Source organism: Bos mutus, chromosome 1 (genome assembly GCF_027580195.1).
Source record: "Bos mutus isolate GX-2022 chromosome 1, NWIPB_WYAK_1.1, whole genome shotgun sequence".
Lineage (NCBI taxonomy): Eukaryota > Metazoa > Chordata > Mammalia > Artiodactyla > Bovidae > Bos > Bos mutus.
This window is the reverse complement of record NC_091617.1, coordinates 37,323,963-37,342,818: the sequence shown is the minus strand read 5'-3', so window position 1 is coordinate 37,342,818 and position 18,856 is coordinate 37,323,963. Positions and strand designations below refer to the sequence as shown.

At 37.1% G+C, this 18,856-nt stretch overlaps 1 protein-coding gene across 1 annotated transcript in view; it reads right to left on the bottom strand.

The window, feature by feature from the left end:
- NSUN3 (NOP2/Sun RNA methyltransferase 3) overlaps nt 1-18,856 on the bottom strand; it is a 60,270-nt gene that overhangs the window by 37,940 nt on the left and 3,474 nt on the right. Inside the window, exons 3-5 of the mRNA XM_005892968.3 lie at nt 12,247-12,590; nt 3,101-3,255; nt 2,199-2,320 (exon numbers count right to left, since the gene is read on the bottom strand). Of these exons, the coding sequence (XP_005893030.1) occupies nt 2,199-2,320; nt 3,101-3,255; nt 12,247-12,590 (621 nt within the window). The remainder of the gene's footprint in view (nt 1-2,198; nt 2,321-3,100; nt 3,256-12,246; nt 12,591-18,856) is intronic.

Sequence of the window (18,856 nt, the reverse complement as noted above, 5' to 3'; positions counted from 1 at the left end):
TTAGACACATATTTGGGAGACAGCATCTTATATCAGCTGAAGCCATCAGATAAACAGAGAAGAGGGCCAACATCAGCAGCTCAAGGAAACCCAAAATTTATGGGATGACCTGATTAAGAGCCAATTAGGAAAATAAGTAGGAAGAAAGCCAGTAAAGCACATGATCACAAAAATCAGGGAAAGGAATATTTTAAGAAGGAACAAGTAGTCAACAAAGTCAAGTACAAAAGAAAATGTAGACTGGTATAGCCATTTACAATTCAATAATCTGTACCTATTCAAATGTCTGATTCTTAATTCCATTTCTTGATGTCATCCTGCGTGTCCAATGAGACAAAGAATAGTTTATAGAAGTAAAAAATAAAGAATGTAAATATCCCAAAACAGAGAATTAACTCAAATATTATAGACTAACCTTGTTGAATATGTCACAGAACTTGAAGAGAACAAAATAGATTTATGAGAATAAGACTTTAATGAATGTTGAATACAAGAAGAAGCCAGTTTCAGAACAATGCATACATGATAACAGCTGTTATTTTTTAACATATTTCCCTATGTATATGTAAGAAAAGCTACAGAAAGAGTTGGAAGAGTATACACCAAAGTCCAACAGTCAACTTTGTGAAGAAAGCTGGTATTTTGTTGGGTCTCTGGTCAAGGAGACCTTTTGCTTCATTTGTATTTTTTTTTTAATTTTTACAGTGAAAATGTTTCCATGTAACAGTTGTATAATAAAACACATTTTAAATGCTATCAAGAGATCAAACAAAACTAAAATTGAGAAATAACAATGAATTTAATGGTTGTTTAGTAACTTTAATAAGCATAGATTTGGAAGAATAAAAGGAATAGAGGTTAGATTATAATGAATTGAGACAAAACAGAAGGAAAAGCAGTACACAGAATACAAAACAGAAAGTGTGGTATGGTACAGAAAGAAAAAGAAGTGAAAGAAAGATTTTTTATGAGAAGGAAGAAAAATGATATTCTCAGGCAGCCTCGCTGCTGATAGGTTAAAAAAAATTAGAGATAACAAAGCTAATAAGGCACCAAAAGACCTGGTGCCTGTTGCAGTGTCAGGCATAACAATGGCAGAGTCTGGAATAACAGGAGTAACTTACTAAAGAGCCAGATCAAGGAAGTTTAGGTGAGAAAAAAAGATTTATTATGGTTGGATCTATGCAAAAACCCAAAACTAATAACCAAAGAGAAGAGAAAGGTGGAAAAGAATTCTCAAAATATCTTAGGGTTATAGCAAATGAAGGGCTGACATTGGAAGAATACAAATAAATAGTCTAATTGCAAGATGAGAAATGTTTTAAGGACCGGCTGGTTGGTGCTACCTGGAATGACCAGAATGAGCTGAGACATAATCTGGTACAAGAACAAGACTATGTATTAGTGTCGGTTGTTAACACTTAGGAAATGGTGTATGTTCATTGCTATGAATCAATCGGAAGTTGGAAGTAAAGCATGTTGTCAGCAGGGCGTATCAACTATTACTCATTCTCCTTCAACATGTAAGAAGTGATGAGTGATAAAGCATCATTTAAGTATATTTAACATAGTCCAAGAATTTTGGTTCAGCATTAAACAGTAGGAATTGCTTAGGATTAGGGTATAAATATAAATCTCTTTTGAAACCAAAGCAGGATGTCCCCAAATGGCTTTGTTCTGAAGAAACCAAGTCTCTCTTGGTGGTCATGCCTTTCTGGAAGTCTTAGAGGAGAGATAAGTGCTAACAACAATCTAAAACTTCTTACTCACCCAGAACAATGTGTCCTTACTGAAAAAAAGAAAAAAGAAAAAAAAAAACATCCTGGTCCAAAGCTACTCTTACAGAGGGGCTATTCACATCCTGGTGAAAGAATAGTGTGATGAACCCTATGCTTTGGATGGTCCTGATAAGCAAACAACTTTAAATCACAATAAAATCATTTGTGTCCTTTAAAAGACAATGCATACCAACACTGGATTTCATCGAGGGGGTGGTGAGTGGGAGGGCAGAGGTGACATTACAACATGAGACTCAAAAGGAAGAGACTGAGAATTTTCTGGGTGCAGACGTCAGAGAATTAATTATTGACACCTACACAGGAAACTCTCCATTTGGGCACTGCCCTGCGTCATGTTTTGTCATGCCTACTGAAATTATATTAGAAACCAAAATAAATTTTTGTATTAATAGCTCTCACCTTAAGAGTTCCATCTGTAGAAGAGGCAAATTTCTCCTTTGGCTTATCCTACAGGCAGCCTTCTGAGAATCAGAAGAGAACAACCAACTTCGATCATTTGAACATGGAGCATCAACTAACACCTATAGAAAAAAATGACACGTAAGCCAAGCATGCACAGAAAACATATCCTCAGACACAAAGTATATAGGGGAGCTACATAAATTGTGGCAAAAATTAGCAAATAAATAAGTAAATTTATTTTAAAACTGAAAATACACCATGGTAAGTTGTTTACAACATTTCTTCACTAATACCTTACAAAAGAATCTCCTGTGACTTTCAGCATTTAGGTCTTTTTCAGTGGAGAAGGGGAATGAGAGGACTAAAAGTCTACTAATGTCTACTAATATTTCATATTCTTGTTGACTACAGCAAAAACTTTTACAAAAGTTACTCATTTTATTTATTTTTTTAAAGTTACTCATTTTAAACAGACGTTACTATATTCCTGAATTCTCAGCATTTCTATTTAAGAACTAACAATTCAATTTCAGTTTACTGAAATGCTGTCTTTTTCTTCCACTGCCGTACTCTGATACGAAATGCTACCGAATTAAAGCAATACAGTGCACATGTTTGTGTACTGACTCAAGATAATATCTGATCTCTTCCTGAGTATCTTTGAGGTACCTGGAAATAAAAAGCATTCTATAATCCCCAATCCCAATGTTACTGCTTCCTTTGAACATGCTGACCATCAAATAAAAACTGCTTCCATGTTCACTTTATCAGCATTTCCCAGGGTATGGAGAAACTGTATCCAGCTATGTCTGGAAGCAGATGGGAAATAACCACAACAAAGCAACATAACAGTAGTATCACCGGGAGTCTATCGGTCTGTCACAATGTAACAAAAGTACCTTGTCAAAGGTTTCAGGCTGGGCATCTCCCATTTCTCTGCCATCCAATTCAGACACTTTAATTACATTTACCAAAGGCTGTGGGATGAAAGATTCTAAGGTCTGCCTCAGCCACCTCAATCTCAGGCTATCGTATTCATTACAATGAAGATAACCTAAATATAAAGGATTAAAAAGTTTTTTAAAAAAATGAACACAATCGAATTGTTAAATTTCCACTTTTGATCAAATCAATTTCAGAAATACATTGGTTCATCATAATTATACAGGAACAGGGCTGAGAGGTAAACATTATGATTGTCTTATTTTTAAAGACTTAAGTACACTCACAAACACTTCATAAAACATTTACCATAGTCATACCTACAGAGCCTCTCAGAAGCTCTCACCATTTATTCATTCAAATTTAATTCTGAAGGTAAAAACCTTTAGAGAAGTATAGATTCCTAAAGATATACTATACAACCAATACCTTAGACACAGTTCTCTCCTAAAGCTCTTAAGAGTAAATGATATATAAAGTTCCTTCCAGGTCAGAACACCTCGATTTTAAATAAAGGAAGGTATGTGGCATGTGGAAAAAAGCATGTAAAGTGTAACTGGCTTTATGATAAGAAAGGCATAGGCTCAAATTAAGAATTGTGAGACTCTGGAAAACTGATTCAGCTCTCCTAAAGAGTCTCACTTTCCTTATCTGTAAAATGGGGGCTATAAAAGTGAAGGAGTTTAGAACACTCCACTCCAAAATATGCTGCTTTGGCATACTGATTATTTTGAGTAAAAAGCACTTTAATAACAGCAGATGTGGGAAGGGCATTGTGACCTATCTTTTTCTTACTGAAAGCAGGAGATAAACTCCCATGTGAAAGATACCCTCCCTATAGCAAGAGGAAAGAATATTCTTATCACCAGAGATAGGGAGTCAAGGCCAAGAGAAAAAATACGTGTATGCTTTACTCCTGTCACCCTGTCTTATGTCAGCCACTGCCAGAAGCCCTAATAGGATACAGGAGAAATTTTACTACCCCTACCTTACAAAGTGGTTGTTAAGATGAAATGCTACACCTTAAACTTATACAGTACTGTATGTCGATTGTATCTCAATGAAACTAGAAGGAAAAAAAAAAAGATTAACTGTGATAATTTAGTAACATATCTAGCATGTGTGATGTGCTTAGTCACTCAGTCATGTCTGACTCTGCAACCCCATGGACTGTAGCCTGCCAGCCTCCTCTGTCCATGGAATTCTCCAGGCAAGAATACTGGAGTAGGTAGTTGTTCCCTTCTTCAGGGGATCTTCCCAACCCAGGGATCGAACTCAGGTCTCCCGCATGAAGTCAGATTCTTTACCATCTGAGCCACGAGGAAGCCCATATCTATCTAGCATAGAACTACAAAAGGAGTAACAAGAAATGTTCATAATGTTAGTGTAAGTTGCTCATTCATATCCGACTCTTTGAGAACCAACAGACTGTAGGGCGCCAGGCTCCTCTGTCCATGGAATTCTCCAGGCAAGAATACTGGAGTGGGTTGCCATTCCCTTTTCCAGGGGATCTTCCCAACCCAGGGACTGAACCCAGGTCTCCTGCATTGCAGGCAGATTCTTTACCATCTGAGCCATCAGGGAAGCCCATTCTTTCATCAACAGTTCTTTTAGCATTTAACTGCAAAAGTAGTAACAAGAAATGTTCATAATGATTGCTAACAACACATGTAGTAGCAGTGGCTTCCCTGGTGGCTCAGTTGGTAAAGTCTGCCTGTAGTGTGGGAGACCTGGGTTTGATCCCTGGGTGGGGAAGATCCCCTGGAGAAGGAAATGGCAACCCACTCCAGTAGTATTCTCGTCTGGAGAATTTCATGGACAGAGGAGCCTGGTGGGCTCTAGTCCATGGAGTCACAAAGAGTTGGACATGACTGAGTGACTAATTTTCACTTTTCTTATAGTGGTAATTATTATCTTGAGTCCCTATTAAGGGCTAGGCACTGTTCTAAGACTTTATATGTAGTAACGTATTTAATCCTCACAAACCTCAAGTAGATAATTTTATTATCATTTCTCTTTTTTCTGATAAGGAAACCGAGGCAAAGAGAAGTTAAGCAATTTGCTCAGGTTTACACAGCAGGAAACCAAGATCCCTTGGTTCCAGAGCCCACCTACTTTTCAGCACCATGCTATGCTGCTTCTCAGAAATAGAAGGTATTTAGCAAATTGTTCTCTCCCTAAAAAAAAGTGTTTTGTTTTTCCTATAGTTAAATATATATTTATCAATGTTTATATATATTTATTATAGTAACATAAAATTCATATAATATTAAAGACAAGTATTTTTCAAATGCACAAAAGTATAAAGAACACCAAAAATTACCTAAAATTCAGTCTTCAAATAAGCATCATTTAACATTTTCATTAAATAATCCTACCATATCTCTTTATGTCTACACTTACATATAAAACCAATATAAATGGAATTGTATTTTTGTAGTGTCTTTTTTCCATCTTACTCTTTATCTCCCCACTCTGTCAACTGCCCAACCACCCATCAAAAGGAACCTATATTATTAATCTGATATACATATGCTTATATAATTATCTGCATATACAGAATTTTATTTACACACTTTTTTGTCTCCTGACTTTCCACATGTCAATACTTCAAAGGTAATACCACCAATCAATCAGCAGAGATGCAAATCATTTTTAAAGGTTGATGAATAGTATATAGAAAAAAAATGTGTCCTCTTTTATTCAACCATTGCCAATTTCTGGGCATTCACACAACTGTCATTTATAATAATATACTTTTGAACTGTGGTGTTGGAGAAGATTCTTGAGAGTCCCTTGGACTGCAAGGAGATCCAACCAGTCCACCCTAAAAGAATTCAGCCCTGAATGTTCATTGGAAAGACTGATGCTGAAACTGAAACTCCAATACTTTGACCACCTGATGCGAAGAACTGACTCATTTCATGGCTGCAGCCACTGTTCACAATGATTTTGGAGCCTAAGAAAATAAAATCTGTCACTGCTCCCATTTTCCCCCTTCTATTTGCCATGAAGTGGTGGAATTGGATGCCATGATCTAAGTTTTTTGAATGTTGAGTTTCAAGCTAGCTTTTTCAGTCTCCTCTTTCACCTCCATCAAGAGGCTTTTTAGTTCCTTTTCATTTTCTGCAATTAGAGTGGTATCATCTGTATATCTGAGGTTGTTGCTATTTCTCCCAGCTATGTTGATTCCAGCTTGCAATTCCTCCAGCCTGGCACTTCGTATCATGTATTCTGCATATAAGTTAAATAAGAAGGGTGACGTTATACAGTGCTGACATACTCCTTTCCCAATTTTGAACCAGTCCATTGTTCCATGTCCAGCTCTAATTGTTGTTTCTTGACTTGCATACAGGTTTCTCAGAAGACAAGTAATGTGGTCTGATACTCCCATCTCTTCAAGAATTGTCTACAGTTTGTAGTGATCCACACAGTCAAAGGCTTTGGCATAGTCAATGAAGCAAAAGTAGATTTATTTCTGACTACTTTGCTTTCTCCATGATCCAACAAATGTTGGCAATTTGATCTCTGATTTCTCTGCCTCTTCGAAACCCATCTTGTACATCTTTAGTTCTCTGTTCCCATAGTGCTGAAGCCTAGCTTGAAGGATTTTGAACTCAGAGGATGGTATCAATTTAGGGAGCGGTTTCAGAAAGGAGTAGAAAATCACCTTAAAGCTTCATTTGTACAGGTAGAACATTCTTTTTTTAGTCTACATTGTTTATTTTGGGTGGTTTTTGGAGGATTCACTAATGCAACCTACGGATAGGTGTCTGAAAGCTTTTGTCTTAGCCTAAAATTACTAGAAAACAGCCTAAGACAAAAGTTTACATCACAGAAGGGTACGATCCCAGGGAAGCAAGACTGAGAAATAAAAGGAAGTAAATCATGCAAGGAGGGAGCAAAAATGTAAGAGGGTTTGTAATCAAGCTGGCTATGGCTTTGTTCAGTTAAATTTCATTCCACTTTTCTTTTTTCTGGTTTAAATATCTTATATTCTATTTCTGTTCTTTTAGTGGTAACCCTAAAGCATTTAACATGCATATGTAAAAGAAAAACCTAAAATAAATCAATCTACACCATTTTTCCTAAAAGATGCAAGAATCTCATAACATTTCCTCCTAAATAAGATGCTATTGCATTGTATATTGGGATTTGCGCTTATATTTTTTAACTGTATAAAATGTTATTATCATTGTCTTCTATATCCAATGACTGTTAGATTTTCCCCATGTATTTCTCACTTTCTTCTTTCTTCAATTATTTTTGTATCTTCCATTTTCCACCTAGGATGGCTTTCCCTTTTCCTTCAGAATTGCTCGTGACAAACTCTACTCTTGCTCTCTGCCTAAAAGAAAAGTCTAATTCACTTTTTCTCTTCAAGGATATTTTGATGAATGTATTTCTGGATTGACACTCATCTTTTCTTAGCACATTGAAAACATCATTCCTCTGAATGCCAGCTTCCATTATTACACTTAGAGGTCATTCTTCAGGCCAACTGTTGTCCTTTGAAGGTAGACTGTCTTCTCTGGCTGCTATTAAGATGGTTTTTTATTTTCATAATTCTGCAACTTCACTATAATGGTCTATACTGGCTTAGCTCTGGTTACAAAGTTTCAGAGGTTATGTCCACTCTTCCCCTACCACTAAAACTGAAAACAATCTTCCTTTCAGTTCTTTGGAGAGGACAATTTCTTCCTAGTTTACCTTATTGCAGGGAAAAGTATTTTGGAGTCTCAGGTTTATACAAGTTAATCTCCTAATAGATGCTCTAATTGAGCACACTCTGGCTTCTTTTATCCACACATGTTCATGAAGCAGTAAGTTTTCCAGGTGAAGCAAAAAAAAAAAAAAGCTCTCAAGTGAAAACCCAGCTTCAATGCTCAATTTACCTCCCAGGTTCTCAAACTGTTAACTTTCGGCCACTGAGTATTTGGAGAACATTGACAGACTTTAAAAGATTTTGCTTTTCTTTAATATTATATCCCACACTTTTAAGTTATTTTCAACAGGAGAGTTGGCTAAAACACACCGTTTGTCATATCACAGGAAACAGACGTCTTAGTTACCTCTCTATCCTTCAGAGCTCTACACCTACCATGCAATGCCTCACACAGAGTATGTGCTCACCAAATGTGGCTCATATGATGTAAAATATGGCATTATGATAAAGATATTTAAATTGCTAAAACTGAAAATCAGGGCAGCTTTTCATTAAATTGTAGCTTTAGTCAAGATCCTCAATTCAGCATTTTAAAGTAACTCTCAGTTGAAATACAGCTTTATGCTATATTACAGTTTGGTCTAGACAGATTTTATCTGAAATAGGATTAGACTGGTTAAACTTTAAAAAATATATAATATAAGGCATTACAATCCAAGTTTCATATACACACATACACACAGACTCACTACATTGAGAAAAAATTAATTTTCAAGCTTAAATTGCCAAAAATAAACCAAATCTTTTTTTTTTTTTCCTCATCTAAGTAGAAAAAGGGATAAATTTAACAAATTCTTGAAAAAGCCATTGAGGTTTTTCATGAATAGCATTTGGAGTCTCAGCTTTACTTTTTCTTTTTTCTACTACATGCTCAAAATTATCACTGTTGTTATTATTTCCAAAAAGAAGATCCATCTAATGCAGGGAGTTCTTGGAAGGCTTTCTAGGAAAGCTGATTTCTGAGTGAAAACCTGAAGAATGGAAAAGAATTAGCAAAGGGGAAGAAGGGGAAAATGGTACCTGTAGGGTGTGCAAAAGGCTCAGAGGGAGAAGGGCAAAAGCAATTCAGTAAAGACTCTGACTAACGTTCTCTATCACCAAAAGCTAACGAGATGTAAAAAGGGTATTATTGACAGCAAAGAGAATTTCATGTCAACCCTCAGCAAGAAAGTTGATCAAGCCACTCTATCAAACTGGGTCATTCTTAACTTCTTAATGCTTTCCTATTCAGAATCAAAGGTAGTTTTTTTTTTTTTTTTTTTCCTCTTTTTTTATGAACACCAGGACATTACAAAGCCTCCACTGACAAAAACAGAACAATAAAAAACAATGGACAGTCCCTCACCATGCTAACAGGTAGGAGCAGCTAGACCAGAAGAGTAGACTAATTTTTTTTAATCATCCTAAAATATGAGCTTTTCAATTATTCAAAGCTGTGAGCCTCCTGACCCAGAATAAAGGCCAGTACTGATCTGAAGAAATTCAGAGGATAAATGCACATTTAGTGCAGCCATCATTTTAAGTTTTGCTTATAAAAGCTTTTTTTTTAGCATGGCATCTGCATTCCAGATTCAAGCACTGTAGCTAACCTAATTTGGGATTTGAGCATCAGCATGAAGACATCTGTACTTCTTAGTAAACCATTATCATTAGCCCTTCTTAGATGAAAAGCTACTTTACTTGGACTACTGCCTGTAACTCATTGCCCTTGATGTAAGAACAGGAAGATTCTTCTATACTTCAAACTTCTAGAATATATCCATTTGCCTTTGGATTCTTAATCTGAATTTCTTTACCATAAATATGTTAAATATTTATAGCCTACTAATGAGGATAATCTAGGATAAAAATGCCCTCTTTTCAAAATGCTACCCAAATTTGGCATTTCTCTTCCATTTTTCACAATACTAAAAATTCTATATTTAAGACTGACGTAACAAACAAAATAAGCATGCTATCAAAGAATAGAGGGTAAAAGTAGTAGCAAATACTCCTTATAACACAATTCCATAAAATTTCATTTTCAGCTCAAATTATAAAAATAACAGAATAAACTTACAAAATAATCTCTTATGTTGTGATTTCTTACCAAAAAAAAACAAAAACAAAACACAGCAAGTTTCAATAAGTTTTAACCACAATTTGAAAACACACAGTATTTTTACACCTAAAATATACATTTAACTGGTATACTTATACCAACGCCTAGTATAGGATTCAGAGTTCTCATAAAAATGTTTATAAACTATTTCAATAGGAATGCTGTCAAAGGAAGATATATATTAGCAGTTCTCAAACTAGGATACATACATACATACATACATGTCCTGGGGATACATAACAACTTTTAAGGGATAAGCATCTTAATAGCCTAACCTGAACCCCTGGCAACTGTCACCTAAATCACTGCAACTGGCTTCTTCTGACTGCCCTGCTCACCTCCAGGTATGAGCTCTACTACTTCACTCCCTACACCAAAGCCACATCTGATGTGAAATGTAAATCTGATCGTGTCATTCTCCTTTTTAAAGTCTGCAGTGGTTCCTCATTACTGTTAAGATTTCAAATTCCTTAGTATGATATTCTGGAGAAGGCAATGGCAACCCCCTCCAGTATTCTTCCTGGAAAATCCCATGGATGGAGGAGCCTGGTAGGCTGCAGGCCATGGAGTTGCTAAGAGTCGGACACAACTGAGCGACTTCGTTTTCACTTTTCACTTTCATGCATTGGAGAAGGAAATGGCAACCCACTCCAGTGTTCTTGCCTGGAGAATCCCAGGGATGGTGGAGCCTGGTGTGCTGCCGTCTATGGGGTCGCACAGAGTCGGACATGACTGAAGCAACTTAGCAGCAGTAGCAGCAGCAGGCTTAGATAGTTTCAAAGGAATCAATTTTCAGATCTTAAAAAAGGAGAACACCTCTGGTCAAGGCTTCTTAAAAAAGGAGAACACCTCTGGTCAAGGCTTCTCCTAGCTCTTCACCAACTTTATAAATAAGGAGCACACTCCCCACCCATCCAGAATCTTATTACAGCAAGTTGGGCCAGGGCACAGAAACCCCCCAGAGCACTCCAAACAAACGCAGTTCAGCACACTAGTGCTTTGGCTGAGAAAGTGAATAAGTCTTCTAATTAGGCAACACAGTCTTTTAAAATTGGTTTCCAATCGTTTGCCTTCTTCAAAATCAAAAACAGACCTAGTGCTTACATAGGTTTACATAGTTCTTACATTGGTTTACATAGAGTGTTTATATAGTAGATGATTAAAATAATGCTTAGTGAACGAGATCTATGTGATTAGGGTTATAATTCAGGAGTTTAAAGAACTAGTGAGATTACTATAACACAATTCTCACCATTTCATCTTTTCATCTCTGTGAACAGCATTTGCACTTATAAAAACAAAACTATCAAACAAAAACCAGATAGAATTGAGGCTGAAACCCGTCTCATCTTGCCATAAGTAATTTTCACCCAGGGAAATCTGAAGTAATAGTTTAAAAGTCACATTGTCCCATTAAGAAAAGAATTTGAAATGAATGCATTACTTTTAACAAATATATATAAAAATGTGTATTACATATATTTCATCCTTTTTGTACTACTAATAGCAATGATAAGTCATTTCAAAAGAACTTTTAAAATCTTTAGAGTTGCACCATCCAATACTATACCCACTTGCTACGTGAAGCTGTGAGCACTTGAAATGTGACTAATCCAAATTAAAATGTACCCTATGTGTAAAATGCACACCATTTCAAAGACTGTAAGAAAGAGAATGTAAATATCTCATTGATAATTTCTATTCTGATTACATGTTCAAATAATATTTTGAATGTGTTAGGTTACAATGTATTATCAAAATTAATTTTACTTGCTTCTTATATTAATAAGATTGCTCAAAAACATTAAATTATATATATACTCCATGTTATATTCCTATTGGACAGAACTCTCTTAGAACCTTATGGTCCAATAATACAAAAAATGAGTTTAAATGTGTATGTTTTTGTTGCATAAACGTATACCAGGACATCAATACAAGACTCTGAAGTGTAAAAGCAACAATAAAACTTTAAAAATCTTTGCTATTAGCTCATCAGGTTTCATATTATCTGATAGATTTGTGTTCACAAAATGCTGTAGTTTTGTTGTAGTTTCCCAATTACCTGTAAGGACAAAGTAGCTGGGGGAAAAAAAGTTATTTACACTGTTTCCTCAGTAAAACTTCCACTCTTCTCCACACTGTCTTGGTGTCTTGGTTTTTAGGCTTTCAAAGTCTGAAAAGTCAATCTTACATTTCTCCCCACATATTCTAAAAGTATTCTGTAACATGTGGATATTTAAAAGCTGTCAGTTATGGAGAGAAAAGTACATTACCTGGATAAGCACACTGCAGCAGAGCTAGAGATTTGCCTCCAGGGGCAGCACACAGATCCAGAACCTTCTCCCCATCCCTCAATTCCAGAGCCAGTACTGGGAGAAGGGAGGCAGCATTCAGGAGATAGTATTTTTTTAGGTTTCCAGTTTGGTGTCTTTCTGAAGGCATTCTGTGAGGAGTTCTGCTAAGGTAACATTTCATTGATTTAGGATAGTAGGGTAAAGATCCTTGAAAGAGTGAGTGATAGCCCTTCAAATGTAAATCCTTTTCCAGTTCAAAAGGGTAATTGAATCTGTTAAGAAGAACAGCATATTGCCAACAAGATGGAGATGTTAGTATGTCCCTAGGGAGAAAAAGAAAAACAAAGGGGTATTAAGATAATAGATGGTAATACAATTTTATAGTAAGTCAGGGAACTAGGTCCTAGTCTTACGCTTTATTTACCTATGGTTTTCAGAACCAGGAGAATTACTTTTTCCTTTGCCTCAGGCACCCAAATGGTTCAACACAGCACTGTTTTTATCCTATTCTTAAAACTTTGATATTTTGTTCATCGTGGGATTTTTCTTTGGTATCAGTTTTGGTCATTAAAACAGTATTTATCTTGGTTCCTGAGTTTTAGGGGCCCCTTAAAATCTGCACCAAAGAGGAATGCCTCACTTGCCTCTCAATCTCGTCCCTCCCTGCACATTATCTTGCGAAAAAAACATGACGTGTCTTTCAGTTCAGTTCAGTTCAGTCGCTCAGTCATGTCCGACGCTGCGACCCCATGAATCGCAGCATGCCAGGCCTCCCTGTCCATCACCAACTCCTGGAGTCTACTCAACCTCATGTCCATCGAGTCGGTGATGCCATCCAGCCATCTCATCCTCTGTCATCCCCTTCTCCTCCTGCCCCCAATCCCTCCCAGCATCAGAATCTTTTCCAATGAATCAACTCTTCACATGAGGTGGCCAAAGTACTGGAGCTTCAGCTTTAGCATCAGTCCTTCCAATGAACACCCAGGACTGATCTCCTTTAGGATGGACTGGTTGGACCTCCTTGCAGTCCAAGGGACTCTCAAGTCTTCTCCAACACCGCAGTTCAAAAGCATCAATTCTTCAGCACTCGGCTTTCTTAGCTTTCTTCACAGTCCAACTCTCACATCCATACATGACCACTGGAAAAACCATAGCCTTGACCAGACAGACCTTTGTTGGCAAAGTAATGTCTCTGCTTTTGAATATGCTATCTACGTTGGTCATAACTTTCCCTACAAGGAGTAAGTGTCTTTTAATTTCATGGCTGCAATCACCATCTGCAGTGATTTTGGAGCCCCAAAAAATAAAGTCTGTTTCCCCAGCTATTTCCCATGAAGTGATGGGACCAGATGCCATGATCTTAGTTTTCTGAATGTTGAGCTTTAAGCCAACTTTTTCACTCTCCTCTTTTACTTTCATCAAGAAGCTTTTTAGTTCCTCTTCACTTTCTGCCATAAGGGTGGTGTCATTGGCATACCTCTCTTTAGCATACTTCAAAATCCATCAAAATAAGATTTTAGTCTATCACTCTTTGCATAAAGAAGTGTTTTTCTTAAGAAAAAATTTAAAACTCAAGTCTTAATTTTAAAGGGAAAAGTACTATCATTAAAGGCTGTTCAAAAGAGTAAGTATTCAAGTTTTCCTCTGATGAAGATAAAAGTATGGAAAGCTAACTACAGTGAACACTACAGTAAAAGAGTTAATGAGGCGATCAGTGGCTCAGAGGATACAAAACCAAGGATGGTTTAAAAATCACTTATGGACCGATGGTGCAGGTTTTCCATGCCCCCACCTCCCCAGCAGATGTACCATCCTAATTTTTTATTCGGTCCAACAGTTAGATCTCTTGACAATCACAAGCTCACATCAACTGACAAATGATACAGCAGGAAATATTTATTTACGAGCTGACCTTTCTAGCTGAGTTATTTGGGAGCCTCATTAACCATGGTCAATTAAATAAATTCCAGCTGCTACTCACCCTGGTGTTGCCTATGTGAGGAATGGCTGGATTGAAATGTAACACCTGCGACTCTTAGAGGGCCATGTGAATTTCAATTGAGGCTAATATGTGAAATTGCTTTCTCTTATCACTTCCTCTTACTATGACAGTGCATCACAGAAGCCCAGCATTTCAGCTTTACCGGAGGATGACAATCTCTTTCTTTAAAAACATGCTTCATAAACTTTAACGTGCATCAAGTGGCTGTAAGAGATTGCTGGGCCCCACCTGGGGTTTTCTGTTGTAGTTCTAGTAAGTCCTTAGGTGATACTAATGATGCTGATCCACAGACCACACTTTGGGAACCACTGAATTAAAATGGACCCTAAAAGGAAATCTATTGTTGTAACCTTATGTCAGTTCATCCTAATTATACTCTCCAAACTGGCTGAATATTGATCCAGAGTTTTGAGTCATGTAATAACAGGGAAATAATGCTCAGAAGCATTATTTAATAATACAGACTGGAGAGGCTTGGTTTACATCATGTGTCCATCCCTTAGCCAACAAATGGCTTTACACACATCCAATTGGTTAACATCTTGGCAGGGCACTTTTAATTGGCTTTACACACTTACAACTGGCTTTAAATACTTCCAATTGGTTAACATCTGGCAGGGAAAAATCTAATTTTTTCTTCATAATTTCCAAAGCTCTTTTAGAAAGTTTATTATTTCAGATTAACATGAAAAGCAGTTGGTTAAAAAAATTTCATAAAATATTTGTAAAGATATATTTAGCAGATTTCCTTTAGGATGGACTGGTTAGATCTCTGGCAGCAAGGCGATCAAACCAGTCCATCCTAAAGGAAATCAGTCCTGAATATTCATTGGAAGGACTGATGCTGAAGCTGAAACTCCAATACTTTGGACACCTGATGCAAAGAACTGACTCATTTGAAAAGACCCTGATGCTGGGAAAGATTCAAGGCAGGAGGAGAAGGGGATGACACACAGGATGAGATGGTTGATGGCATCACCAACTCGATGACCATGAGTTTGAATAAACTCCGGGAGTTGGTGATGGACAGGGAGGCTTGGCATGCGGCAGTCAGTCCATGGGGTCACAAAGAGTTGGACACGACTGAGGGACTGAACTGAACTGATTTAGACAGATATAAGCTTTGACTAGGATTATATTAAATGTACTAAATTTGGGGAGAATTAACATCTTTATTGTATTCACTCTTTCTAACTTTCATCACAATATGTTTCTCCATTTATTCACATTTTCTTTCAGATCCCTTAGCAAAGGTTATTAATCTTGCATATTTTATTTAACCTTATTGTATGCAAGGACTTCAGTTCAGGAACACTATAGATTCTTGTACACTATCCAATATGCTAAATCTTGAAGGACGAGCAATTAGCCGCAGGATGAAAAGAGAACACAAGTTCCAAGGCAAACACCACAGCGTATGTACAGGTACCAAGGTATGATGGAGAACAGTTCATCTGGGGAATTAAAAGTAGTCCAGTATAGCAGAAGATTACATGGGACAAGTCTAAGATTATCAAGTTTTAAAATTTTATCTTATAAATTTTAAATTCCTATAGATGAGAAATCATTGAAAGACTCTAAGAGGGGACAGCCTCATTAGATTTAAAAACATATACTTACAGCAGGATGTGGCAGGAATCTTCAGAAATTAATCCTATCTCATTCTCTAACAACCAGATAAAATAAGCCCTTGTTCAGAAAAAACCAATTTTCTGATCCCTCCTAATCTGTACCCAGCCAACTGAACTACCTGAATTTCCTGGAGCAAGTTTTCTTTAGCCTTTAACAATCTTAGCATTAACTGGCCCCTCTGCACTAAAATGACCTTTCCTCTCTCACCAACCTGCAGCCTGGCTAACTCTCCTATTTGCTATTAGGCCTTCTCTCTCCAGAGAAGCCTTTCTACCTACCATCCAATCCACTAGCTCCACCTCACCCTGACAATATTAATAATAATAAAGATCACTGACCAGATGCTTACTATGTGCTTTTTTGTGAGGGGCAACTATTATGCTTATTTTAGAGGGCAGGCTAACCGAGGTTTTCAGAGATTTGGCAACTTCCAAGGTCACATCACTACTGAAGCAGAAGTCTTTGATTCAAAAAGCCACTGGCTTTAAAGTCCAGTAGGAGTGTGAGACCGTAGTACAGTAGCACAAGTGCTACCGGACAGGAAGAGGAAGAGAAGTTCTTCTCCAAACCTCGCCTAATGCCAGAGGCCCTGCTTTTCGGAAGCAGCCTATTGTCTCTTAACAATGGAACAGCCAGACTTAAGTGGCCCTTGAGGAGCAGCTACAATAGGATCAATTCAATGATGGGACTGCTAAGGTTGCTCAGGGTGGCACTGAGCAGCCCTGAGAAAGCAAAGCTGTGTATTAATGTAAATCTCAGCTCTCCCTGGCACTCCAGTGCCTGCACTGGTGGGATGATGCCCCGGAGCCTACTAATTTTGAAAGCTCTGACAGATGGGCAAGTAGCTCAGCAGACAGTGGAGGGAGCATATACTAGAAGACTTAAGAAAACACTGGCCAGATGCTGTATTTCGGGCCTCCTCTCAAGATTCTGAAGCTGCTTCACTTACTGGTCTCCAAGCCAGAAGTTCAAGTACACCAGCAATCAGCAGAACTGGGACCTAGAAGATCAGTGACCTGCAAATGTTTTGCTAGCATATTCACTGACATCATTTTGGAAAAAAAACTCTGTACCCTCTGCAACATTTTAAGTTGATATCAAAATCTTCACCGTATGTTTAAGAATATAACTTCCAGTATACTGTAAAAATTGACATTTTAAAATATAAATTACACTACTTTTTAAAATCTATCCTGTGGAAACTAAATACCAGAGTGATTTTAAAACCCATCACTGTCTATTTAAAAATTCATGGACTGACTCTTCTTGAACAGGTGGAAATTGTACACTTCCTTTCCCTTTTCTTTATATTTCCCCATATAACTTTTATAACTTTAAGTCCTAATATAATTTTGTGCTTTTAATCTTTATCACCCTATATTTCTCTCTCACACATACACACTCACAGACACATGTGCATGCATATACTAAATTTGTTTTCATTGTAGCCTTAAAGTTCTAAGTGTTAAAATAGCTTCCAGAGTAGTTATCAATAAAATTATTAGTACAAAATTGACCAAAATAACTTATACATTTGATAATTATCTATACATAAAAATGGGGTTCCCTGTGTCAACTGGTAAAGAATATGCCTGCAATGAAGGAAACCTGGATTTAGTTCCTGGGTTGGGAAGATTCCCTAGAGAAGGGAAAAGCTACCCACTCCAGTATTTTGGCCTGGAGAATTCCATAGACTATGTAGCCCATGGGGTTGCAAAGAGTTGGCCACAACTGAGCAACTTTCACTTTCCTTCTAAACATAAAAAGAAAAAATTCATAGGAAATGGCTTCCTTAATGAAATTAGATGCATCCAGGAATGAATATTACCTAGTGCTATAATGATCAGGGTTCAACATCAATTTCTGTGGTGGCTCAGTGGTAAAGAATCTGCCTGCAATACAGGAGATGTGGGTTCAATCCCTGGTTCAGGAGGATCCCCTTGAAAAGGAAATGGCAATCCACTCCAATACTCTGGACTGGAAAAATCCCACGGACAGAGAAGCCTGGTGGCTGCAGTTTAGGGATCTCAAAAGAGTCGGGACACAACTGAGTGACTAAATAACAACAACAAATAATGACCAGGGTTCAACATCAATTCCGATTTTATGTTTTTAGAAGGGGTAAGAAAAACCTTCACTTAAATAAGTAGATGAGAATTAAAATACATTTTGTTAAAGCAATGTCACCCTTTTGTTAAAATACTTTGTTATGGTCTCCAATCACTAAATTATATATCTTCAGAAATATTTTAAATGATTTGTTAGCTAACAGCTCAATTGCAAGTCCTTTACTTTTGCTGAAAGCAAAACTTGAAGACCATCTGACCTGTCAAAGAATCTGGTAGTAGTCATTTACACTAGCAGTCCCATAGTTTCTTGTAGAGGGATTTTTGACACCCTGGAGGGAATGCAATGTGGAAGAGTCAGGAGAGTGAAAGTGAGACCTTTTTTGTAAAGCGGGACAAAGACAACTGTAGAAGGGCAGGTTGGGAAAGAGGAATAAGCACCCCCTTAATCAAGGGAAGCAGAGTAATCTTCTGAGAGAGCATATATGAAAGCTGAGCATCTGGAAGTCGATTATGATAACTTGCCTGTCTGTGCTCACATATCCCTTGAAAATTGCATATTATTTGGACAAAGTCTGTTACATAACATGATTTTCAACTTTTCTGATTTCTCTACTATTCTATTCTCGATTCTTTCTATCTAATGATGAGGATAAAAAATTATCTTATCTAGACATTGCTAAGTACCATTGCTTAGTTCTGTGTAACTGCACAGATTATAGAACCCACAAAAAGAGTTTATGGTTAAAATAAAGAAATCTCTTTTGTTTTATTGCTATTATTGCCCACTAGAGAGCGCTCATACAATCATTTTAAAAGTCTGGTTTAGAAATCCAGAAATAATCAGTTCACAGAAGTGCGTCAAGATACGTTCTTGAGCCATTTTCCT